This window comes from Ochotona princeps, chromosome 6 (assembly GCF_030435755.1).
Source record: "Ochotona princeps isolate mOchPri1 chromosome 6, mOchPri1.hap1, whole genome shotgun sequence".
In the NCBI taxonomy this organism is placed as follows: Eukaryota; Metazoa; Chordata; class Mammalia; order Lagomorpha; family Ochotonidae; genus Ochotona; species Ochotona princeps.
In genome coordinates, this window is record NC_080837.1 from 79749176 (window position 1) to 79774774 (window position 25599).

General features: G+C 43.9%; 1 protein-coding gene across 10 annotated transcripts in view; it reads right to left on the reverse strand.

Moving 5' to 3' along the window:
• Positions 1–25599, reverse strand: part of TJP1 (tight junction protein 1) — a 100707-nt gene that overhangs the window by 1695 nt on the left and 73413 nt on the right. The window contains exons 16-28 of one of the 10 annotated variants that reach the window (XM_058666549.1): positions 23524–23606; positions 22769–22979; positions 22373–22473; positions 19370–19720; positions 18833–19057; positions 17316–18182; positions 17088–17182; positions 15812–16039; positions 12359–12409; positions 10715–10881; positions 7319–7796; positions 4707–4924; positions 2958–3041 (exon numbers count right to left, since the gene is read on the reverse strand). In XM_058666549.1, coding sequence (XP_058522532.1) covers positions 2958–3041; positions 4707–4924; positions 7319–7796; positions 10715–10881; positions 12359–12409; positions 15812–16039; positions 17088–17182; positions 17316–18182; positions 18833–19057; positions 19370–19720; positions 22373–22473; positions 22769–22979; positions 23524–23606 — 3159 coding nt within the window. Of the gene's footprint in view, positions 1–2897; positions 3042–4706; positions 4925–7318; positions 7797–10714; positions 10882–12358; positions 12410–15811; positions 16040–17087; positions 17183–17315; positions 18183–18832; positions 19058–19369; positions 19721–22372; positions 22474–22768; positions 22980–23523; positions 23607–25599 lie in introns of all 10 variants that reach the window. The other 9 variants (XM_058666547.1, XM_058666546.1, XM_058666552.1 and 6 more) reach the window with 9 other exon arrangements.

Genomic DNA, 25599 nt, shown 5'->3' on the forward strand with positions numbered 1-25599 from the left:
TCTGTCACTCAAAGCTACTTCAGGCTAGCGTTACCTGTCAGTCCAATGGTCCTCTCAAACGCGAGTAAAAGCACAATCACATGCCTGAGACAGTCCCAGTTTGCTCCCAAGTTCAAGACATTAATAGCACCTCTCTTTCATTTTGAAAAGTTTGGATAATAACTGGTAGCAAGTTGGAGCTGAGTACAGGACACACCACTCACACTCAAGTGCGCAAGCTCTACAGAATCTGGTACCTAGAGATGCTCTTCCTCCTTAAAAACAGAACAAGGTGCCAGGGTCATGGCATCGTGCGATAAGCCACCATCTAATTCCATATGGAATCGACTGGAGACCTGGCTGCTCCATTTCCTTTTGTTTCTTCTAAATTTATATATTTATTTTTTGCTGGATAGGTAGACTTACTGAGAGAAAGATCTTCAATCTGCTGGTTCACTCCCTAAGAGGCTGCAACAGCCAGAGCTAAGCCAATCCAAAGCCAGGAGCCAGGGGCTTCTTCCAGGTCTCCCACCCAGGTACAGGGTCCCAAGGCTTTGAGTCATCCTCTATTGGCTTCCCAGGGCACAAGCAGTGAGCTGGATGAGGAGTGGAGTAGCCTTAATATGAGCCCAAATGGGATCTGGCGTTAGGAAGGCAAGGATTTAGCCATTACACTGTCATGTCAGGCTAGGATGCTCTACTTCTAACTCAGCTCTCTGCCTGTCTCTCTCGCTTTCTAACTCTGCCTTTCAAATAAATAAATAAATCTTAGGAAAAAGAAAAAGGAAACCAGAACCAAACTGAAAAACCTAAAAGAAAACCCACGCCAGCTGACAAGGGTACTGCACCAAGTGATTCTAGTTAAAAACCACTTTCCAGAACTTCAAACACTGAATGTTGCCTGTCAGGTTGAAGAAGGTAGTGGGTATCGGGGTTTTTCACAAGCTCTTGGTGATTTTAGAAATCACAGAGCTAAAGCCTCCTGGGTGCTGACACTAACACAGGGCAGGCAGAAGGACTAAATGGCTCTGAGCATCCAAGTATATGGAGAGACAGTTATAGTTGCTTTACAGCAATAGCTCAACCAGGAGTGGTCCTGTCTCCACGGGACAACATCTGGGGAAGTTTTCTGCTTGGCACATGTGTACCCAGTAGGTAGAGGTTAGATCCCAAACAGAAAAGACATGCCCTATAGCAAAAGATTATCTGGCCAAAATGCCAACAGTGCCATTTGCACACCATACCTGCTTAAGCTATACATCATCTAAATATTATCTGAATTGATAGTATTTTACGATGGAATTTTAAAAAGTGACTTAGTTTTAGGGATATGGCTATATTATACTAAGAGAACAAACTGTCCAGACAATGACAGACGTATGGTAGCTCTCTGAGAGGAAATAAATACGTATCTCATCTTGAGGCTTGAGTTTCTTCACAATGCACTAGTTTCTGTAGGCATTAAATCAATAGTTATCAAAATCCACATTGACTTTTTGAACTGAAATTTATAGTTGCAATACAATCCAAAGCCATATAGGATTCCATAAATGCATTTTCATTTTCTGGATGACTTTACTCCAATGTAATGTAAAAAATTGAAAAAAAAAAAAAAAAAAAACTAATCAAAACAACATATGTTTATGGCATCAGACAAAATTGTGGCAGCAAATGTGGAATGGTCTAATTCGGTATATCAGGGCAGCCAGAGCTCATGCTACCACATCTGATTTTGGAATTGACACTTTAAGTGAAGCTTTTTCTTTTAATATTTTGTTTTTTATTGGAAAGGCAGATGTAGACAGAAGAGATAAAGGTCCCCCATCCCACTGCTCACTCTCCATATGGCCTCAGCAGCCAGAGCCGAGCCAATCTGAAGGCAGGAGCCAGGAGCTCCCTCTAGATTCCTCTCTGGATCCTGTGGGAGAAGGATTGCAAGACTCTGGGCTATCTCCACTGCCCTCCAAGCCATAAGCAGTGAGCCGGACGGGAAGTGGAGCAGCCAGGACACAAACCGGCGTCCATATGGTACCTTGGCACACGCAAGGCGAGGATACAGTCACTAGGTTATAGCACCAAGAACCTCAAATGCAGTTTCATTAATGTCCTACCACTAACCGAACCTATGCTAAGAAAATGTTTCCCAGGGGAGTATCTGAGAAATACATGTTTTCTATATAATTTTTTTTTTCTGTTGGGTGACAGTAAAATAGCTCCTACTGCAATTTCTACACCATAACCTGCTAATTCACACTGTACTAAAAACTGAACACTGCGCACTGATTTATGAAAATTTTAGCAGAATTTTAAATTATTTTTCTACCAGGTTCTCACAAAGTTTTCTACACCAAAAATAAAGATGTTCTGATTGGTAACTCATTTCAATCACTCAAGGAAATAAGAAATAAATTCAATGGAATCTTCAAAATTATTATTTTAAGAATAAAACGTCTTGAAATAGTGCATAAAAGAGACTTAATTTAGAGTTCTGCATTGAAAGACTATGGCCAAGTACGATCACAATGGGAGATTTTGTAAGTTTTTCTGGTATACATACTTTGCAGATTAGGAAATTAAACAGTAACTAGAAACAAATACAACTACATCAAATGACTGTATATGAGGCACAAGTAACAGTTCTCTCACTATCCTAAAAACTCGGACAGAATGGATAGTTTTGTTGACTACCATGAAAGAGTCAACCTCTGGCCAGATCATCATTTTCCAAAAGGCAGAAACTTAAATCTGCCTGTCTATAGGCATGAGCACCACAAACGCACTTGCAAACAATGGTGATGCCACAAGGCCACAGGAACAGAAGCACAGATTGGCTAACCAACAGCTGGGCAGCACCACCGGCCCAGGATTAATCAATGACAGTTTCCAAAGCCCCAAAGGACAGAGTGAAGACAGCATACCCGACGAGGAGTCGGATGATTTTAGAGCAAAAGACCAACCGTCAGGAGTCATGGACGCACAGTGTGGCAGGCGCAGCTCCACGGGCTTCAGGAACTTGAGGCCATGGGGCCCACACATCACCAGGGGGCTCAGCAACGTCTCACCTGCAGTCGGGGAGAGAGCACGATACACAAGTTACACATACAGGTCTTCCTTCTACATCCTTGCTTCTCTCCAGCGCTTCCTAATGACACACTTTAGAACCAAGTAGGGTGAGTTCTGTACAGCACTCCTGACCAAGAAAATTTTGAGGGAAGTAAAAATTGTAATTTCCTGGTAGCCACAACAAAGTAAAAAGTCAGAGGTGTCATCAATTTTAATATTTTAACTCAACATACTCAAAGCACTATTATTTCAACTTAGAATCAACACACTCTATTTCTGAAACCAGTGTGTTTTTTATATTTCTAGCAAATTTTGATTCAAAATAGTCACACTTCAAGCGACAGTCACAGGCTAATGCAATCAGTCCCACGGATCTGTGGTAGAAAACACTCTGACATGCACTTTTCACACATGTTATCTGAACCTTCCATTTGAACTAGTTCTCTATTTCAGAGGAAGAGTGAGAGTGGGAGAGGGGCTGAAGCCAGGAACCAAGATTCCACATAAAACACTCAACCACTGGGTTGTCACTGCTGTCTCCTGGGCCTCAGCAGCTGGGAGCGAGAGCCAGGGCTGGAAAATGAGCGCAGCCAATGCAACGTAGGAAGCGGGCGAATTAACCAATGCCTGGACTGCTAGGCTAAACATTCATTTCATATCTTTCATTTTAGAATTTTGCTATAAACGTGGTTTAATGGGTTCATATAGGGATATAACACAGTCTTACTGGTTTTTAAAAACAGGTTATCCCAGAATCAGATCATAGATTTGGGTGTTAGCAAAGTGAGCTAATACAATGTAGTAGAATGCTGTAAAGACATGAAGAAATCCTAACAGTTGAGCATGAGAGCATCCTGACAGAGCAACGGCCTCACTGCCACGCTGCTTTGGAGGCTCAGACTCAGAGGGCAGTGCTCTCCTCCACTCTGCCGAGCATTTATGAGTGGACAGCAACCTGCTCCAGAGGGTTGGCTTTCACATGCACACTGTAATTAAAGCAACATGGCTGTCAGCTACTCCATGCCCACAGATGGAGGTAGGATCAGCCAGCACTGCCTGGCAGTCAAGTGTAAGAATGCCTATTGGCCCGTCACCTGCCACCACTCCTGATTTCTCAGTAAAAGTACAGCCTGTTGGAGAAGGTCCATCTGCACAGGCCCATGATGTCACTGAGAGGCAGGAGAGAGGTCGCTCTGCTGTCTGGCACCGAGCACTGCAAGCTCGCAGGTGCACAAACGGCAACTCTGACACTAAAACCAAGCAGAGATAGAAACCACTATGATTAGAGAAACCAGCCAGTCCCAGAAAGACAACTACATTTGCTCTGAAATGTGGTGGTTACCACATAAAACCAAAAACCATACAGGAATGAACTTTACATTCTGTGATATACAGCATCTTGTGATTGTAGCTCTTGCTGATACTCTCGTAGTACTGTGGTCTTTCTACTTGTTATTGTTGAATATTATGGTCAGTGGTAAATCAAGCCTGTGATTACATAGTGGACTGAAAGCATATCTTCATAAAAACTAAAGCAGAAAAGAAGGAACTAGAAATTGAGGGAGGGAGAAGGAGAAACCCATGGTCATCTTCCTAGAACTCTACCTGCGAGTACACAGTCCGCTGTCTTCACATTAACAAAAACGGAAACAAGCAACGTTCACCTTTCTCTTTGTCCAGAGGAGGAAGGATGCTGTTGTCCCGGCAGACCTTGAAATAGATTTCCTGTTCAATGCCTTCGGGAATGGCTCCTTGTGGAATAATTATGCTAACGCCAGTTTCTATGGAGCTCAACACGCCACCATTGCTGTTAAATATGCCTCGGGCCGTGGCCACCACAGTGTGACCATCTTCATCTTCATCTTCCTCCACAGAGGATGGGCTAAGAGTCGAGAAATGGCTAGTGAGTAAGTTACTAATAACAGGCACGCATCTTCTCTTTATGACCACTGTGTCATAGGTGGTTTCATTTGGATCTCCATATAAACTAGAAGCTTCTTACTTTAATAAGCAATCAGTGGTAGATTTTACTCAGTTAACAATAATCAAGACTATGTTTATACACTGTATTTCTGAAGGTTAATAGGCAATTCATGCCTATTACCAATGTTTGCAATTTCTTCATCATCTTTTTTTTTTAAAGATTTGTTTATTTTTATTGCAAAGGCAGATATAGAGAGGAGGAGAGACAGAGAGGAAGATCTTCTGTCCCATGATTCATTTCCCAAGTGACAGCAATAGCTAGAGCTGCACCGATCTGAAGCCAGGAGCCAGGAGCTCTTCCGGGTTCCAAGGCTTTGGGCCATCCTAGACTGCTTTCCCAGACCACAAGCAGGGAGCTAGATGGGAAGCGGGGCCACCAGGATTAGAACCAGCACTAATATGGGATTCCAGCACGTTCAAGGTGAGGACTTTAGCTGCTAGGCTACTGTGCTGGGTCCTGAAGTTTACAATTTCAATGTAAATATCTGATATTGTGTTCACCCAACTGTACAGGTTTAAAGAACATGAGAAAAGGGGATTTATTTATTTATTTGAAAGGCAGAATGGCAAAAGGAGGAAGAGACAGGGAGATTACCTGTCCACTCACTCCTTTCCCAAATGCCAACACCAGCACAGGCTAGTTGTAAGTCTGGAACCCTACAGCAACAGGGACTGAAGCACCTGGACCACCGTCTGCTGCTTTCACAGGCGTAACAGCCATAAGCTGGATCAGAAGTGGTGCAGCTGGGACTTGAACTGGCAGCCAGACACGGCATTTGTTTCCCCAATGTGTAGCTTAACCTACTGTGCAGTAATACCCATCTTCAAGTAACACAGTGTAACATCTGTGAAACTGGAGCTTTATAACTAAATGTACGCCACAGTTCTCAAACTGACAGCACTCTCTGCTTTTTAGCAATATCTGACATAACACTGCACCTTACAAATGACAGCACCTTCAGATCTACTGGGATTCTAAGTGTGCATATTATGGCTCCTTCCTCCCAACTGACTACCAAACACCTATGTTGTGAAAGACTTCCAAGGCTGTATGAGGTGAAGCCTTTGATAAAAGTATGTCTCATATACACATGAAATACACAGTAGTGGGCCTAGCTTGGTGGCCTAGCGGCTAAAGTCCTCGCCTTGCATGTGCTGAGATCCTATATGGTCACCGGTTCTAATCCCGGCAGCCCTGCTTCCCATCTAGCTCCCTGCTTGTAGCTTGGGACAGCAGTTGAGGACTGCCCAAAGCCTTGGGACCCTGCACCTGTGTGAGAGACCTGGAAGAAGCTTCTGGCTCCAGAACGGCTTAGTTCTGACCACTGTGGCCACTTGCGGAGTGAACCAGTGGACAGAAGATCTACCTCTCCTTTTCTCTGAAAAATCTGACTTTCCAATACAAAACAAATCTTAAAAAAAAAAAAAACACACAGTAGCTTAACTCAGTACAAAACAAACAAAAAACCACCAACGGCTAAGGGATTTGGTATGAATACCCGGATGACTAAGTCAAGGATGAAGTGTGTGCAGGGTAGCCAAAGCCTCACCCCAGCCAGCACTCTTGTGGTGCAGGGACACAGCAGCAGAGCCCACGGCCTGAGGCGGCAGCAGCACACAGGCCACAAGTGGAGCCTCACCCACACACACAGAGGAAGGCAGCAAAGGACCCAGAGAAGTAGACAGCCAATGCTTTCCTGGGCCTTGGGCTTTGCCTGCAAGTGCTTGTGCCCTTGGCTGCAGGGGCAATGTAACTGGATCTGGGTGGCTGACGTAAGATTAGGTGGAAAGGAATGGATCCAAGAAGACCACAAAGAGTGTCAGAGATAGTTCTTTGGGGGGTTCCTTTGTGTCATTTCCTCAACCAATCTTACTCAACATTAACTGCTGTTTTCACAGCCTTTATTTTTAGCACTCTTTTGAACAAATGGTGGGCAAGGGCAGATGCTCTCCAAAGGCTAGAATGTACACAGGCAGCCCAGCTTGGATCAGAGCATGCGCTCTGAGCTTGCACAGCCAGCACTGCTCTGGGGTAGACCTCAGCCCAGCTGAGAGAGCCTGGCCAACCTGTCTCTTGCCACCAACCTTGAGTCCTTTGTAAACTAGGGATGAGGACAATCCTGACGACCACACATTACCATCCCAGGGGACTCTCTTAGTTCTGGCATACATGGCAGCCACACTCTGTTGAGAATAGTGTTACAAGAATCGTTCTAAGTCCTGAATCATATAACCCACATCAAACTCTGTCAAGACATGTTAAACCAGTATTTTAAACACACAGGTATCTTACCCCATGGCAGCAGTTTTAGGCACTGTGCTGATGCTGTTTATTTGGTATTTAGGCTTTTCTGCATGGATGGAGAAAGTTTCCACTCCACTGTCGAACTCAGGCGGCTGTGCTGAACTGTGCGCTTTCCCAAGGATTTTGGGAGAAGCTGGGGGTTTGGAGGACAAGTCAGGTTTATGTACAGTTTCACTTGGCAGAAGATTGTGGTTAAACTTAGGACTTTCAAATTTGCGTTCGAATGGCCGAGCAGAACTGGTGTAAGGTTTTGGTGTGAATCGATTGTAGGCTGGAGTGATAGTTTTCTGAGTCTGCTCAGCTCCATTAACTGGGGCTTTATCTGGGAAGCTCTTCTGAGGATACAAGGCAGACTGAGCAGTGTCTTCTCGGGTTGCTGGTCTGAAAGTTGCTGGCTTACTCTGAGGCGGCGGTGGGTCTGGTTTGGACACTAAGGAATTCTGAAAGTCCAGTGACACTGAGTTGCCTGAAAACCAAACATAAACGTCTCAGGAGCTTCCCAACAGAAGCTTTAGCTGCCCTCTGACACCTCTGGGCTGAACCTGTCCTGGTGCCAGGGCTGAGGCCCAGGTCTGGATCACACGTGCAATGCTGCCAGTGGAACTTGTTGCCTTACCACTGGCATCTGGGTAGCCTTTCTCCAACAAACATCACAAAAAATTTCAGTACTACAAGCCTTATCGTAACTAAAGTAAAACTAAGATCCACAGAGAGAAGCTATTACAAAATATGTAACAAAGAATTATTGTCATCCAAAATCTGCAAGGAAGAACTCAACCTAATAGTGGAAGATAAGCAAAGATAGGAATAGGCAAAAAACGAGAATGTTCAGTAACAACACAAACACATTCAACCTTACTATTAAACAGGAAAATATAAGCAAAAACAAAATGCGTGAAATGCCATTTTCTACACCTCATAGAATAACAACACGGACATGTATGAAGCCAACTGCTAGTTGAGACATGGAGGAGTTTGCACCCATGGGAGACAGGGACTGTGCATGATGGTACACACAGTATTCTATGGCACTACTAAGGAGAAAATAACAACAGTGCTATTGATACTCTTTGAGAGAATGGGGAAAGTAGGGCCAGATTCCAACTCTCTTTTATGGAACTAGCACAATTCTGACACTAAAACTATTCAGGGATGTAGAAAGTTATTAATCCAAATTCCTCAAATTTTAATATAATTTAACATCAAGAAAATGAAAGAGGAAAATCATATGGTAAGTCACGTTGACACATATTACGAAAAAAATTTCTTAAGATTTTTTTTTTTTTTTTTTGGAAAGGCAGATTTATAGAGAAAAGACAAAGAAAGATTTTCCATCCTCCATCCACTGGTGCGTTCCCCAAATGGCTGCGGCATCCAGAGCTGAGCCAGCTCGAAGCCAGGAGTCTCCAGCCTCTTCTAGGTCTCCCACATGGGTAAGAGTTTCCAGGGCTTTGGCCATCCTCTCCTACTTTCCCAGGTCACAAGCAGGAAGCTGGATGGGAAGTGGGGCCACCGGAATTTGAACTGGCAACCATATGAGATGCCAGTGCTTGGAGGTAGGAGGATTAGCCAGATGACTGTGAGTCATCTCACAGGTAACCAGGAACAGGGGGCACTTCCTAAACATAATAAAAGTCACCAAAAGAAACTACAGCTGTCATGTTAAGGGTGAAACATTCAATCCTTTCTCCTTAAAACAAGTACTAGCAAAATATGTGTGCTTTAAGCATTTTTGCCGAGATCCTCACCAGTGCAAACTGGTAAGAAACAAAGCCCAAAGGCCTGCAGACCAAGAGCCAGCCCTGTGGCACAGTATGTCAAGCCACCCCCTGTGACAGAGGCACCCCACATGGGAACCACTTGTATCCCCACTGCTCCACTTTAAATCCAGCTCACTGCCTTGGGAAAATACAAGATGGTCCAAGACGTGGGCCCCTGCCATGCAGATGAAGCTCCTGGCTTCACCCTGGCCACTGTGGCTACTTGGGGACTCTTTTTGTATCTACCTGTCTCTATACAGTACTCTCAAATAAATAAATCTTTAGGGGAAAAAAAAAAGATCGTCAAGAAGATAGTTCAAGCTTGTCTTTATTTGTAGACATGACAGTTAAAAAAAAAAAAAAATCATGCTGAACAATCCAGAACTGTAACTTGTCTAGTGAGACTTACTATGTAAACAATAAGAAAGTATTATCTGAACTAGCAAATGGTTAGAAGAATAATCATAAACTCACAGCCATAAAAATGAGAGCTACACATAAATTGGAGCCATACATCATCTAACTTGTTGAGATTTTACCAAAGAATAGACATGCAGAAAGCAAGCTGCTATTACGGTACGTATAATTCAAACTTTATGGCCTTCCCAATCCATGTGTGAAGATAGACCATAATTCTTGTAAAACTATTACCTTAATATTTGAATTTACATACACTGGTAATTAGTGAGTGGCATAAATACAGGCTGGCTAATAAAAACAACCAGAATCTAAATGAATACTTCAGAAATTTCATAGAAAAATGAAACTTGAACATGTGTTTTGGTGTGGCCAGTGTAACGCTTGGCTAACCCTCTGCCTACAATTGCTGGTATCCTATGTAGGCACCAGTTTGTGTCCTGACTGCTCCACTTTCCAACCAGCTCCTTGTTTGAGGCCTGGGAAAGCAATGGAGGATGGCCCAAAGGCTTGGGTCCTTGTACCAAGGAGAGAGACCCAGAAGAGGCTCCTGACTCCTAGCTTCAGAATGGCTCAGTTCTGGCTATTGTGGCATTTTGAGGAGGGAACAATGGAAGATGTTTTTATCTGTCTTTCCTTCTCGCTGTAAATCTGCCTTTCCTATAAAATAAATCTTAAAAAAAAAAAATTATGCTCTTGAAAAAACTTTAGAATTCATGCAGCTTCTTCTTTTATAAGTACCCTGATATGTAGCTAAAAATTTTGTCCAATATAATGGTGAAAGTTACAAAAATAGAGGGAACACATTTTCAACAAAATCCTTAATCCTTATGTTCCCAGGCAAAATAAGTCAATCATGCATATTGTTTTAAACTTGAGAGACAGAGAGAGTGAGAACAAATAAGTACGCCCACACATGCAAGATTTCCCCCCCCAAAACATCTGTAATGGCAGTGGCTGGCTCCGGGATATAGCTGAACTGGCAACAGAACCCACACCTCTGTCACGGAGGTCAGGAACACACTTAGCCAAACCCAGGTTCAGCTCTGACATCCAGGGGTCTAAACCAGTGTCTTAACCATGAGGTCAGATGCCCAACACCAGCTAGTTATTTTTTATGTTAAGAACCATTTTCTTAGAAACTAAGACTTTCCTTTCTTGGGTAGTACCACGCCATTGCAATAATCTCAACTTTTGAACCTCCTACCTTCCCCATGTGCTCCCGTTGAGTGTATGTGCAGAGAGGAGCTGGCGACAGGCTGAGCAGGCTGGGTGTAGTGCGAGGACAGCGGAGGGGGCGGCGGGGTGGCCTGGATCAGCTCATAGCGCTTCTCACCAAACGATCTATCCAGGGCATCAGCTTCAGGTTTTCCCCTGTTAAAAAAGGACAAATATGCCAACACCACCAGAAACTGGACTCACATTTATCAAACATTCTCATCCTACAAGCACACTTCAGTTTCAAAAGAAAAAAAAAATCCAGACATCTTCCAATTTCCTCTCTTGAATGTGGGCATCTACTCTACCAAAATATACAAACAAATTCAACCATTCACCAGCACAAGAAAAGTCCAGACAGCACAAAGAACCCAAAGGATATTAGTAAAACATCCAGAAGCCAACAATCAAAGGCAGATGAAATTTTGGGTATACTTAAGAATATCTATGTAAATTTACTTTAAAAAATATCAATGGTGGATAGATTTTTAAAAGTCTTCAAAATGTTTTTTTTTTTTTTTTTTTTTTTCCAAAAAAATCTATCCCGGCACAATCTTCCTTAGACCCATTTCCTCTCGCATCTAAGGGTAAGAGCCTTGGCGTCTGGTGCACTCGGGGCAGCAGGAGAAGTGAGAACACAGAGCAGAGGCTGGGAGACTTCTCAGTGAAGAGCCACACAGAAAATGCTGTTGGCTTTGTGGGCCGTGAGGCCCTGCCGCAACTGTGCACACGTGGCTGCGACAGCCAAACAGCAGGTAAACAGACACAGCTTTGTTCCAGTAACACTAAGTAGTAAAAAGCTCTGCACATCTTTTACTTGAAAGTTTGCCACATTTTGGGGGGAAGGGATTGTCTGTTTAGGCTTATTTCAATCACATTGTGCCAGGCATCATTTTTTTCAGACTGCCAATTTTTTATATTTTAACACATAAATTCACAGAAAGGAAATCTTGTAAACAGACCCATAATTGCAACGTTGCCATCTCGACCTTACTGCAGAGCCAAAGCTGCACTGGCTTCATGTGCACAAGCAGCACACGTGTCTGGAATGCAGAGCCAAAGCTGCACTGGCTTCATGTGCACAAGCAGCACACGTGTCTGGAATGCAGTGCCAAAGCTGCACTGGCTTCATGTGCACAAGCAGCACACGTGTCTGGAATGCAGTGCCAAAGCTGCACTGGCTTCATGTGCACAAGCAGCACACGTGTCTGGAATGCAGAGCCAAAGCTGCACTGGCTTCATGTGCACAAGCAGCACACGTGTCTGGAATGCAGAGCCAAAGCTGCACTGGCTTTATGTGCACAAGCAGCACATGTGTCTGGAATGCAGAGCCAAAGCTGCACTGGCTTCATGTGCACAAGCAGCACACGTGTCTGGAATGCAGTGCCAAAGCTGCACTGGCTTCATGTGCACAAGCAGCACACGTGTCTGGAATGCATGTTCATTTTCACATAAGACATCCATTGAAGAAGTCTAATTTTTTTTTTATTTATTAGAGTGCAAGCTATGCTGTTATCTTGCTTTCATGCTTTTAGACTAAATGGTTCAAGTTAGAAACTGATGGTGCACACCAATGCCAGTGACACAGTGAGGGACACTTCGGGTAGCAGCCTCACATCAATGCCAGTCTTACCACTTGACGCTCCTTTTCAAGCAGTGAGAGCTAGCGTAAGAGCCAAGATATCTAGGTGATAGCAAAGCAAGCGCAACAGAGAAATGAAAGAAATGGTCAATCTAACTAAGCACATCTGTAGCAAACAGAATTCAAATGCCTAGTAAAAGCATCAATCAAATCTCATCTATAAAAGAACACATTACAACTCTCATCCGCATATTTAAATCCCATGACTCGGTTTTGCCCTGACTGCTTACACTTTAACGGGCATCACGTGAGCAGTGCTGGGTTCGAGAGTCACTCTTCTCCCACCTCTGCCCACTTCTGTTGTAGCTGTCCACAGGAAAGAAATGGATTGGATCAAGGCTAATCGATGGGCTCTAAGTAAGTGAGACTGAAATACCCCATACAAGAAAAAGGCTGGGAAAAGAAACTGTTGAAGCAAAACCACAGAAGTGGTAACAGGCAGCTATGCTGGATGCCCTTGTAGACTGAGACAAACTTGCAAAATGAAAGGACTGTGACTCATGACTCAATGAGACATTCTTTCTCTCAGGTCCCGCTGACATCCAGTCATCAGCTGGTAAGTGCCATGCTGGGTGGAGCCTTAGGTGCAAGGTTGCTGAGTTTGATATTCCTGGCTTCTCACCCAATAAATGTCACATGCACACAAAAACAACCTACAGTGGTCTCAGGCAAATTTAGAAGCTAGACCACAGCACCATGACTTCGGGACTGAACCCCACAGAGCTGACCTTTAGCAGGTGCATCTTCTGTTAACCAAAACAAAACAAACAATTCCTAGTTGTCCTGGAGAGGTGGGACAGTCACAGGCCTTTATAAAGATGACTTCTAGACCTGCCTTGGAATACCGGAACTTGTAATCTGCTCTTTGAAGGTGAGAATCTGAGGTGCCTCTTAACTCTTTCCAATTCTTTCTTTTTTTTAAAAAAAAAAAAAAAAAAAAAAAAGATTTATTATTATTATTGGAAAGCCGGATATACAGAGAGGAGGAGAGACAGAGAGGAAGATCTTCCATCCGATGTTTCACTCCCCAAGTGAGCCGCAACGGGCCGGTGTACGCCGATCCGATGCGGCGTACCTCTTCCGGTCTCCCACGCGGGTGCAGGATCCCAAAGCATTGGGCCATCCTCGACTGCTTTCCCAGACCACAAGCAGGGAGCTGGATGGGAAGTGGAGCTGACGGGACTAGAACCGGCGCCCATATGGGATCCCGGGGCATGTTCAAGGTGAGGACTTTAGCCGCTAGGCCACGCCGCTGGGCCCAACTCTTTCCAATTCTAACACAGCTCTCTGGAACTGCTTGCTTGCTGTGGTATTTAGCCTGTGCTAACAAAGATATCTCCCTCCCCCATTTCTTACCAGTTCTGTGATCTGTTTTCTAATTGGAATGTAAGCACTCCAGGAAAAAGATAATTTTGCTATAAAGGCCTGAAGGCACAACTCACAACAAACAGTAAACGGTTCTGAAATGTAGGGAGGAGGGTTCCAAATTTTGAACTATTTCCTATTTGATAAAGTTGTTTTGATTGGACAAGACAGCAAAAAAAGCGTAACAAATGCCTAGTTTGTAACGGCCTCAGTGCCTCAACAGGCTGAAAGTATCTGGGCGTCCTAAAATCATGCTAAGGAGGTCAGGCTCCCGGCCCCGACAGAACAAACACTCTGCAGTTACCACAACCCTGAGTGCAGCAGTCAGAGCGTGCATTTTTGTTTCTCAGAAACTGTAAGCTGATGACAATGGAGAAATACCTCAAGTCTTAGGAAAAACAATGATTAATTTTTAAAAATTGTTAAATATTCCATAGTGTATCCTAAACAAATGCTCACTTCTTAGTAAATTACAAACAACAGCAGGGCTCAGACAACCCAGGCATCTAAGTAAGTGAAAAGGTCACAAAACTGGGCCCGATGCAGTGGCCTGGCGGCTAAAGTCCTTGCCTTGAAAGTGCCAGGATCCCATATGGGCGCTGGTTCTAATCCTGGCAGCTCCACTTCCCATCCAGCTCCCTGCCTGTGGCCTGAGAAAGCAGTCGAGGAGAGCCCAAGGCCTTGGGACCCTGCACCCACATGGGAGATTCAGAAGAGCTCCTGGCTCCTGGCTTCAGATCAGTGCAGTACTGGCCGTTGCAGACACTTGGGGAGTGAATCATCGGATGGGAGATATTTCTGTCTGTCTCTCCTTCTCTCTATACATCTGACTTTGCAATAAAAATAAATCTTAAAAAAAAAAAAAGTCACAAAACTGGGCCCAGCGCAATAGCCTGGTGGCTAAAGTCCTTTGCCTTGCATGCACTGTGATGCCATATGGGTGCCGGATCTAATCCTGGTAGCTCTGCTTACCATCCAGCTCCCTGATTGTGGCCTGGGGTAGCAGTGGAGGACGGTCCAGGGCCTTGGGACCCTGCACCTGCATGCGAGACCCAGGGGAGGCTCCTGGCTTTGGATCAGCTCAGCCCTGGTTGCTACGGAGGATCTTCCTCTCTGACTTACCAATAAAAACAGAATAAATCTCTTTTATATAGTCATAAAACTGACATGTGACAACTCTGATGCGTCCACTGGCCCAGCCTGCCTCCATCACACACTGGGCTGCAGGGATTAGCAGCAGAGGCAGGGTCCAGTGAGCCTTCCCCGAGCCCAGAGCAGCTTTCCTTCCAAGACACGGGTCCCCCAACTCAGGACTCGGCTGGCCCTGTAACTGTGGGCCACAGAATCCTCCTTCTGACAAACCTAAGCTTACTTTTGTTATTGAGGGTTTTGTTTGGTTGATACATGACTCCACTTGTGCCTATATGGTTTTGGACCAACTCCCCAGACCAAATTCTCTAGCAGTCAGGAGGCAGAATAGCAGAGGCCGGACGCAAGCCCTCGGGGCACAAGCAGGAGACAGCACCACCTCGCGCAGAAGGGAGGCACACACAGCTCCAACAGGGCCTGCAGTCAGCACACCGGGGCTCAGCCTCTACTCTGCCTTGTCATTTCACCTTCTCCAAACTCGATTTCCTTGCTGACAGAAATCTCAAAAGTCCCCTCCAGCAACAATGATAGAGAAAAGTTCTTTCTTGCCTTGAGGCAGAAAATTCTTAAGTACTTCCTGTCAGACAATGTCCCCCAAACATTTCTATTTTTTAAGCCGGAAAAACAAACAGAAGGCAAGGAAAAGCAGCACAGTGCCAGTGTGCGCAGCAGCCAGACTGCAGACCACCGGGAGGCCAGCGCCTCTGGGGCGCTGTCTTCTCTAACACAGAACTTCAATGGAAAAAACTCAACACACTTCCAGCATAATAAAATCATGCATCCTGCTGAACAACTGAAATTTTGTACTAAACTATTTTCCTTCAAAATATATTGAACTGCATGTTATTAACTCCATTTTATGCAACCGAATCTTTATATTTTACACTGGCCTAATTTTTAGAATATTAGTGAAAATATGAAGGAACTTACTTTGAAGAGTAAGTAGAAAAATTTGGTTGGTTCTGAGAATGAACTGGCTTGGCTGGCTCTGAGAGGTGGCTGGCAGCAATGTGGGCAGCAGGCTTGCTCTCAAAACTTCTCCGGTCAAAGTAGGAGAGCTGTTTTCGGTAGTATTCTTCATCTTCCTCGGGGTCATAATGATTTGACCGAACGATATCTTCAGGGGGCTTTACGTGAGGTTTCTGGGGCTCTGGCAGCCTGACAGATAATAAGACAAGTGACACCAATTTCTTCCCACCCCCCCCCACACACAACTTCTTAGATGTTACTTTTAGGAATAAAACGAAATACACACACAGATCTCATCCTAATCTTTTCACCGAATGCTGTGCTCATTCCGGCTCTGGCTCTAGCAGCTCGTTTGAGACTGCAGATCCATAAGGACACACTCGACAGTAACCAAAGCCTCCTCCTTGCTGTGAGTTGTAGAACAGCCACAGCAATACACATGCAGTCGGTTAGAAGGGAAAAACTGGAAGGCACAGACCACTGTCAACAGCAAGTGACAGAGGGTCAGAACTTTAAGATATTTCTGTAAGATTTTTAATTCAGATTTAATTACTGAGTTTGATGTGAACAAATGGCTTTACCCGTCCAACATTCTAGAGGGCACAGAAAGCAAGAGGGGAAGAAACAAGTCATTACACAAATCCCTGTGTTAGGCAGTGGCTCCTTTTTATTATGAGAGCAAACTTACATTCAGTAAATAAAACGTGTTAGTCATCTGGAAGAACTGCATTCAAACCCAGCCCAGGACTTGTTAGCTTAGGACAGCACCAGAGCTGAGAACACAAGCTGAGGAGCGGCTGGCCAGGTCTCCCTCTCAACTTTGGCACCTCGCTCTAAAACTCCAAATGCAGAAACCAGAGGTGACACCGTGTGCTTATGTGCTTAGCACAAGAGAGCACGTTAGGCACGCTCGCCAATGTCTCATTGCAGCTATCTGAACCAATCTCATTCCGTTTCCTTACCCCTAAACACTAGGAGTTCGCATGTCTGCCAGCACTTTTAAAACTGTAAAACAGAGCACAAATGTTAGGGCTTTGCAATTTTTAATTATGTGCTGGAAAAATTTTTTCAAGAAATCTGATGAGATTTTGTTTCCTGAAGTTAGAACGAAGGTTTGTTACAGAAGGATAATAGCATTCTTAGCTTTCTAGGCTCACTGTTTCTGTTCAGCAAGGTTTTCACTAGTTTTAGTTAACAACGGTAAGGTCCTCTCCTCTAGCAGTGGAAGGTCACTCACCTATATAAGGTTTTGTCATGCTCACTGAATTGGTTCTGCGAGGTGGATTTAGGGCCAACAGCAGCAGCAGCTGGGGCTTTGGACGCTTCTGGAGGCTGCAGACAGACATTCCCAAACAGTAGATGATTACCACACCGACCCCATGTGAGGGTGAGGGAGAGGCAGGCAGCACAGCTGCTCTTCAAGCAGGGTGCCTATGCATGCAACGGTGGGAAGAGTGACACTCACCTTGAAGGCGGCAGCGTCATTCCCATCCTTCTTGTTCTCCAGCGATGCAGACCTTTTGTTCTCAAACATTTTAATTCGAGTGAGCACAGACTGTGGTTTCATTGCTGGATCCTCTTCTTCCTCAGCTGGGGGCGGAGGCAGTGGTTTGGTACTGGAAGGCAGGACTTCTGGCTTATGCTGAGAGGACGGTATCAGAGAAGAAACCACTGTAGCACTGTGAACAGGCTCGTAGTGGCCTGCTTTAGAGGCAAACCCTTGCGGGGGTATTTGCTCATAACCTCGTGGGTATTGGTCAAAATACTGCTTGGGCTCAGAGGGCTTAGGGGCTGCGGAGGGATAGGGCTGCGCTTCTGCTCTCTGTCTGCTATGCACATCGTACGCAGGAGTCGGATGCTCTTCGTGCCGCAGTGTAGAGGTCCTGGGCAGCTGTTCATAGCGTGCTCTACTGTCGTAAGACACAGGGGCTGGCTCTTCAAAACGCGAGAAATACCCTCGTTCTGAGGACTCTTCAGGATGCTGTCGGGAATCAAGGTCTCGAGTGTGTGGATTATCGAAAGACGGCCGGCCTTGGAAGGCCTGTCTGTCATCGTAGTAAGACCACTGCTCTTCATACGCAGGCTTGCGATCTTCGTATCGCAGACGGTGGTCATAGTTTCGAGAAAACTGGTCTGCGTAGCTTGAGGACTGGTATCTGTATGTGGGCTGCTCAAGGTCCCTACTGGATTGCTTCTCCAGGTACGGGAGCTGGGGTTCATAGGTCATACTGGGCTCCTTCTCAGGCCTCTGGCCCAGGTGACCAACGGCTGGTGGTTTCAGAACAGGATTCTGCCTCACCACCTCTTCAGGATATGAGTCCTTTCTGTAGACCTGCAGCAAAGATTCACATCTGAGTTACAAAGTTCCCCTGTATTTCTATTCCATCATATCAGATAACCATTGCAAAGATTATTCCATGATTTAATGTGTGAAAATGGTATGTTCTACCATTTATTACCAGGAGAGACAAGATTAGTGGAAAAAGCTAGTTTAAAGTGAAAGCTGGAAATTTATAATGCAAGTAGGGGCGTTTATGTTTTAGCATGTGCTACATGAAAAGTGAGTTAAAGAAAACTGTTACATTTAGTAGAAAATCAATGGGCTATTGATTCCACTTGATTGTGACACTGAAAGCAAAAATCTATAGAAAATCATGGACACCATAATTTATCTAAAAAAAATGTTTATGGCAGTCTCAAGCATACTTTCAGGAATTCTGGAAGATTCTGAAAACCAAAAATAAAAATAAAAAATCAAAATACTAAACATAAATCTTGATTATAATGCCTGTTTTTAAATAATCCATATACCACTGGAAGCCATGCAAGCTACAAAACCGAAATGATTGTACTGATCTGAAAGCACTAGTATAGAAGCCCACAGTAAAACAAGCAAAGGGGACATTTAAAGGGCAAAGCAGAAATGATCATGTGCTAGACTGATGGAGAGCAGCAAGTCAGCGGGCTCTGTGGCACAGGTACCTTTGCTGGATCTACATGCGACGACAGTGCCGGCTCTTGATCCCTTAGCATTACGTGAGCTGCCTCAGTGCTCGGTGTTTGTGGTGAGTAAGAGGTGGGAGGAGCTGGGGTGGGCTCCTCCAGTCTGACATTAGTTAAATTTACATTATGATTAACAGCAGAGGTTGATGATGCTGGGTTTGTTTCAGGCGAAAGGTAAGGGACTGGAGATGAGGCTTCTGCTTTCTGTGAAGTGTTTAAAATATTTTAAGTGTTTCTGTTTATTGCTAACTTCCCACTTCCATTTATAGTGAATGGCAGACATACATTTTTTTTAGAGAGTGCTAGATAACAAAACTACTCTCATGTCCTGATTTTTCTTTTTCCTAAAAATCCAGTATATTGCTGTGTACAATGAACACACAAAATTTAGTAGTAAGCCCTAGGAACTTTCAAACTGAAATTAAAGTAATTCTTTCTCTGGAGAAAGGACAAATATATTCTTGAATTCCGTCAGCACCACATCGTGGAAGTCAGTAACGCACCCCTGCTGCTTACCTGTTGAGCGGCTGTCTTACATCCAGGGGAGTCTACTCTATGGCCTGGCTGTGGCTGCGCCTGTGTTGAGTAGGGAGGGTATGTCTGGCTTTCAGGATGCATCCCAGAGGAGTCCTCTCTCACGGGCTCAGAGGACCGTGTAATGGCAGACTCCGGTGGAGTCCCCACCTCATCATTAAGAGTTTCATCTAGTTCTTGATCAGTGTAGGCCCCGCCTTCTGTATCAGTGTCTTCATAGTCGGAAGTGTGTCTACTGTCCGTGCTATACATTGAGTATTCACTACCTGGGGCTGACAGGTAGGACAGACGGTCATCATGCAAATCAAGGTCATCACTTGTAGCACCATCCGCCTGGGTTAAATAAAAGTAAATTAAACAATTTATTCAGTAGTTCTTTTAAGAGATGGCCTTTATTTTACAAAGGAGACTGCAAAGGGTATTTTTCTTGGGAGAAATCACAGCTATGTCTTGGGACACTTCTAGTAAGGAAAGGTCAAGAGGATGGGACACGCACACATGCAGACAACAGAGCAGCCCTGAGAGCTGAGTGCTGAAGAAGGAAACTGCGGCTGCCTGGCAGGACAGACTGGCCTCTGAGACACAGCCTCAGAGGAAGACAGCATGGCACCCCTGGGCTCATAAAGAGCCCAGCCACAAGCTTGTCACGCTCTACACAAGGTGAGGCAGAACGTGGTTAAATCCGGCTTACACAAACAAGGACACACTGACAGAAGAGCACAGAGGAGAGTTCACTAGATAATAAACCCCACAGTTCAAGTTGAATAAGGCCTAATGCATTTTTATTTAAAAAACAACTTTTTAGAACTTTTTAATATCTGACCCTAAGAGCTTTCATGAAACACAATAGGTTGCTCAAGAAAAACTTCACAACCTTTCGAAGCAGAAGCAACTAATGGATGGAGAGGGGCAAAGGTAATTAAGAGCTCAGATGCTTCTGACAGTCTCTATGGATTACCTTCTGAGGTGATCAGAATGTCACAGTACTGAAGGAAAGGAAAGCACACACAGGCAATCAGCAGGTTGAAAGCTGACTGGCAACTTGAAACCAGTAACCAGATGAATACAGCACTTCCGGAAGAGCTTGCCTAGACAGTCAGGCACAAGAGCTGAGCGACCTGGCATACAGAAACCACCAAGGTTTTTTTGTTTGTTTGTTTTTTTTTCATTTCAGCATGGACTGAATGAGAATCTCAAGGTTCTGGTTCACCTGGAAGATGTACCTGGCAGGCCTGCTATGCCAGGAACATGGTCTCATGAGTTAGGCTGCCTGAATGCAGCTTTCCATGCAGTCTCATGCTTGGTTGTTCAGAGCCTGATCCTGGCACCACCTTCCTGATAAGGAAGACAGGAATGTGTCAGGCCCTGTGGCTCCATTTCCACAGAACTCCCACCAAGATGGTAAGCCTCTGGCTCAAGTCTCACTGGCTTCTAAATCCCATAATGGTATCTGTTTGTAGCCTTCAACTTGCCAGAGTATTGGAAGACTAAAAGCCAGCAACCAGCCAGGAAGAAATCTAATGCCCAGGGGAAGAATCACTTGCACAAAACCCATACACCTGCTGCGAAAAGCAGAAGACAACAAGAATCCAGAGTTTCATTGAAAAATCAGTGAACGATGCACCTAAATGTTAGGAAAACCTCCGGATGATTCTTCTTGGTTTAACAGGGAACACAGAGACTCTGTCAGAACTTGCAGAAAGACTTCCTACCAACTGGGTCAAAGTAGTTAGCATGAAGAAAACTACAATCCTGTTGTACCAAATGCATTCAAAGAAGAATCAGCAAAATAGTCCAGTTGGGCTTTTTCCACCTTGATTTTCCTATCAACTGTCCCAGCTGACTTGTAATTGTTGAGCGTGGTCCTACGATCCCATATACATGGTCCACTCCCCAGGCCTGTCCCTGACGACCACACTGAGGCTCTGGTGCTCTAAGTGGAAACAGCAGAAACTCCCTCTGGATGTTGTTGGCTAGTGTCCCTCCCGGCAGAGGACGTGTGTCTCTGGTACCAGGTGGATGAGCCTAGGCATGCAGCATGCACTGCCAGCGCATTCTGTAGCCACAGCCAGGCAGGGGAGGGGCACGTGGGGGACATGCAGGGGCAAAACACCAACAAAACCAAACCAACAAGGAAATACAATGAATAAATAAACAAACAAAACAATAAAAAAGAGATACTCTCAGTGTTTCCTAACAATCAGTACTTATTAATACTGTACCAGTCAGATGAAGGTTAAAGACATCAGAAACAAAAGACGCTTCCTTCAGGACATACTCTGAGAAAATGATCTCCCATGAAAACCCTTCCCATCAAGGCAGACTACAGAAAGTAGTTAGATTGAAACTAGCCACTTGACTTGTATACAAAAATCAAAATTCAGAACTGGAAGGACTATACGGCTCTGCTCACAGCTTCCAGTATGCTGCAGGAATGTCAACAGGTGCTGAAAGGAAACAAAAACTACGTAAAACTGCACCTAAACAAAGTAGACTGTTTTACTCACAAGACTTCTGAGAGTCTTCAATATGCTAGTGGCTACCGCGGGGCTCATCAAGCGGACAGGGCTGGCTCATGTCGCCGCCACTGCTTGCCTTCACGGTCTGGAACCACCGAGTGCCGAGGAGAGCACTTTGGGAAACATTCGTCTGGGCTATTCAAACTCCCTCATTTTCAGAGAGAGAAATTAAAGCCAGGTTCAAAGTCGTCATTCCTTAGGCAGATAGGATTCAGAACTCAACCGATTTTTCACTGTCATCTGAGAGTTCGTTTAGAGAAAATCCCACTGTGGCAGCAATTCAATAGGAAAGGAATTTAAGAATCTATCAAGAACAAATTTTGTAACTCCGACATCTAAAAACTATAAAAAGCTAAAACTTTCCAAAACAAATGCTGATCCATTAAGAAAGCAATGTTAACTCACAAGTGTCCCAGATTAGTTATATAAGTTACTGAACGAGTCAAAGTGCTACGGACCAGCTTACCTTTCCCTCAGAAACCCACACCAGCTGGTTCTGCTGCTGCTGGATCGCTTCTTTCAACGCACCATACCAACCATCGTTCATTGAATTTAAGTTAATTGTAGCTGAAAATAAATTAACAATTTAGTTTTATGTCTCTAATTCTGCCAGGAGTCAGAATTCACTCAATTCTTCTTGCAGCTCAATTATCATGATTGAAAATACGGTGTTTGAACACACAAACGTTTGAAGTTTCTATTTTGTCCTTGTATTCTTCCTCTGAACCAAAGAGCAGCTGTGGCCAGAACAGGGTGCTTTCAGGACAAAGGTCAGCCAGTCTCAGCCGAGAGAAATCCCAATACTGGGCCTCCATTTGGCCCCAGAGAAACTTGCAAGTTGAGAAAGCTCTAACATACTCACTTGTAAAAAGATGGTGGTTGTTTTTACGAAGTTTATGAGATCGCTCATATAATTTCCTGGCACTTTTCCGAGATTCTGGACATAACCTCATTCTCATTGTTTTCACACCTTGCTTAGAATCAGGATTAAGGAAAACAACAATTGGATACCACTGGGCATAATTAAGACGATCAACTGCATTTGGTGTTACATCTAGTAAAGCATGTTTGTCCTGGAAACAGAAAAAAAGACATGTACAAAGAGAGGAGGAATTTAAGAATCCTGCTTCTCAAGAAAGCCACAGTCTACATCACATTTCAATGGTAATGCATCTTTGTGTTCTTAGACATACATTCAAATATTTGCAATCAGAGCTTATTTAATTTTTTGAATCCAACTAAAAAAGTTCTAACTGGCTCACTTATCAGACTTTGCCCAAATAACTAGCAAGCGGATAGCATCACCTGTGTTCAGCTGGAACACACTCCTGACATTCTGTAACGCATGCATACAATTACCAAATTGAACTCGAACGGTACATAATATAAACAGTATAAACAGTCTGTGAATTATATCCGAACATCACATACTCTTTATGGTAATGAAAGATCATCTGTAATAACTATTACCTTGAAATTGATCATTATAATGTTTTTCACTAAAGGCTTAACTTACTTGTATCAAAAATAATCTTAGAAAAACTCTTTACTTTAAAATTAATCAAATTTCGCCTTACTCAAAAATATAGTGAAATAGGCCAACTTTCAATGACTTACTTGATCTATTATTTGCTTTATAGTATGAAGTCGAATAATGCCAGAGCTACGTTGGTCAGTTCCAGCATCTCGTGGTTCACTTTCTATTTTCAAAAACAAAACACCAAATACCACTGGTTAGATCAGCATTTCTCAACTACCGGGCACAGCTAGGATAGACCCCCTAAACATTGTATCCTGGTAAGGACCCTATATATCTGAAGTTCACCCCAAAAAGGTCAGGAGCATCCCAAACCCCAGCCCAACGGCCCTTCACCCCAGCATGACAACAAAAGATATCTCCAAATGTTTCTTACAAGTCTTCAACAGGGCAGCACTGGCACCTTGCGCCCTCCCCACCAAGTTACAATCACAGTGTTAGGTCAATGCTTTACGACAGGGTCAGGATGGGAGCAAGCAGCAAGGTGCATTCTTTGGGTGTAAGATGAAGTGATCAGATACTCTAACACAGTGTTTCCACAATAGCAAAATTAATGCAAACAACAACAGCAGCAACAACCAAACCCCCATGAAATCTCAAAAGTCAAAGTGAAATCTGAGTAAAAATTATAGAAGGCTGTAACTTGGTCAAGAGAAACTACCAATTATAGCAATTACCTTGACTAAAAATTATACAGACTCTTGAAAATAGTATTAAACAAAAATACTGATGAGTATTGCTTCAATTAAAGCCAAGCAATGAAAATTCTAATATATCCTGTATCTGGTATAAACAAAATACTTAAGACAACACAGATTTCATTGTGGAAAACAGTGTGGAGATTTCTTTAAAGATTAGAAAGATTTGCTGCATGAATTAGCCACCCCACTACTAAGTATTTATCCAAAAGACTTGAGCACAGTGAGTCAGAGATGCCTGCAGCAGTATGCTTACAGCAGCACTGCTCACAACAGATAACATTTACAATTAACCAAGATGTCCACAGATCTTGGATGGATAAAGAAAATGGAGTTAGAGTATCATTCAGTTATATTATAAAAACAAAACCAAAAAAGTAAAATTCGACCACTGCACCAAAACGGACTCAATTGGAGGACATGACATTGTGTCAAATAAGCTGGATCCAGAGAGACAGACAGTGCAAGTTCCCCTCACATGTGGGAACGAGGGGGGCGGGAGAAATTACGTCTGTGTGTATCAGCACTGCTGCAAACACAGCCTTGTCACACTAACGGTTAACAATGCGATACTGCTGCAGCTGGAAGCAACTGTGATTACTTTAAATTTTTACTATAAATTGGTGAAGTGGTCATTTTTCCATTCGACTATTGCTAATAGCTGTTATCTATATTCCCACTAAACTAAGGTCTTTCTGCTTTTTAATTGCTAAAACTTATTCACTTACTCAGTGAAGCATTAGTTAAGCATTTGACTGTACTGCAAATCTAAAATATGTTAGCTGAAAAGCTAAAATAAAAGAAAGGGAGAAGGAAATGGAAAGGAGAAAGGAGTATCATCATGCTTTTAGAACTCTTCTCTATAAATCATATTGAATTAATTATAAATTAATAAAAAATAAAATTAAAAAGCAAACTTCTGTCTCCTGGGACCAGCACTGAGGTGTAGTATGTTAAGTCCCTGCATGCAGGGCTGACATCCATATGGGTACTGCTTCAAGTCCTCACTGCTTTACTTATCTGACTCTCTGCAGCAGAGAACATGGCCCCACATCCTGGGCCCTTGACACCAAAATGGAAGAATCTCATGGCTTAGTCCTGGCCCAGGCTCAGTCACTGTAGCTATTTGGGGAGCGAACCAGCATAGAGATATCTGTTTCTCCTTTTCTGTCTCTGTAATTTTGCCTTTTCAAATAGATAAAATAGGGCCTGGTGCAATGGCTCAGTGGCTAACCCCTTGCCTTGCATGTGCTGGGATCCCATATGGGCAAAGGTTCATGTCCCAGATGCTTTACTACCAATTCAGCTCCTTCCTTGTGGTCTGGGAAAGCAGCTGATGGCCAAAAACCTTGGGACCCTGCACCCACGTGGGAGACTAGGAAGAAGCTCCTGGCTTTGCATTGGCTCAGCTCCAGCCACTGTGACACTTGAGGAGTGAACCAGCAGAAGGAAAAAAAA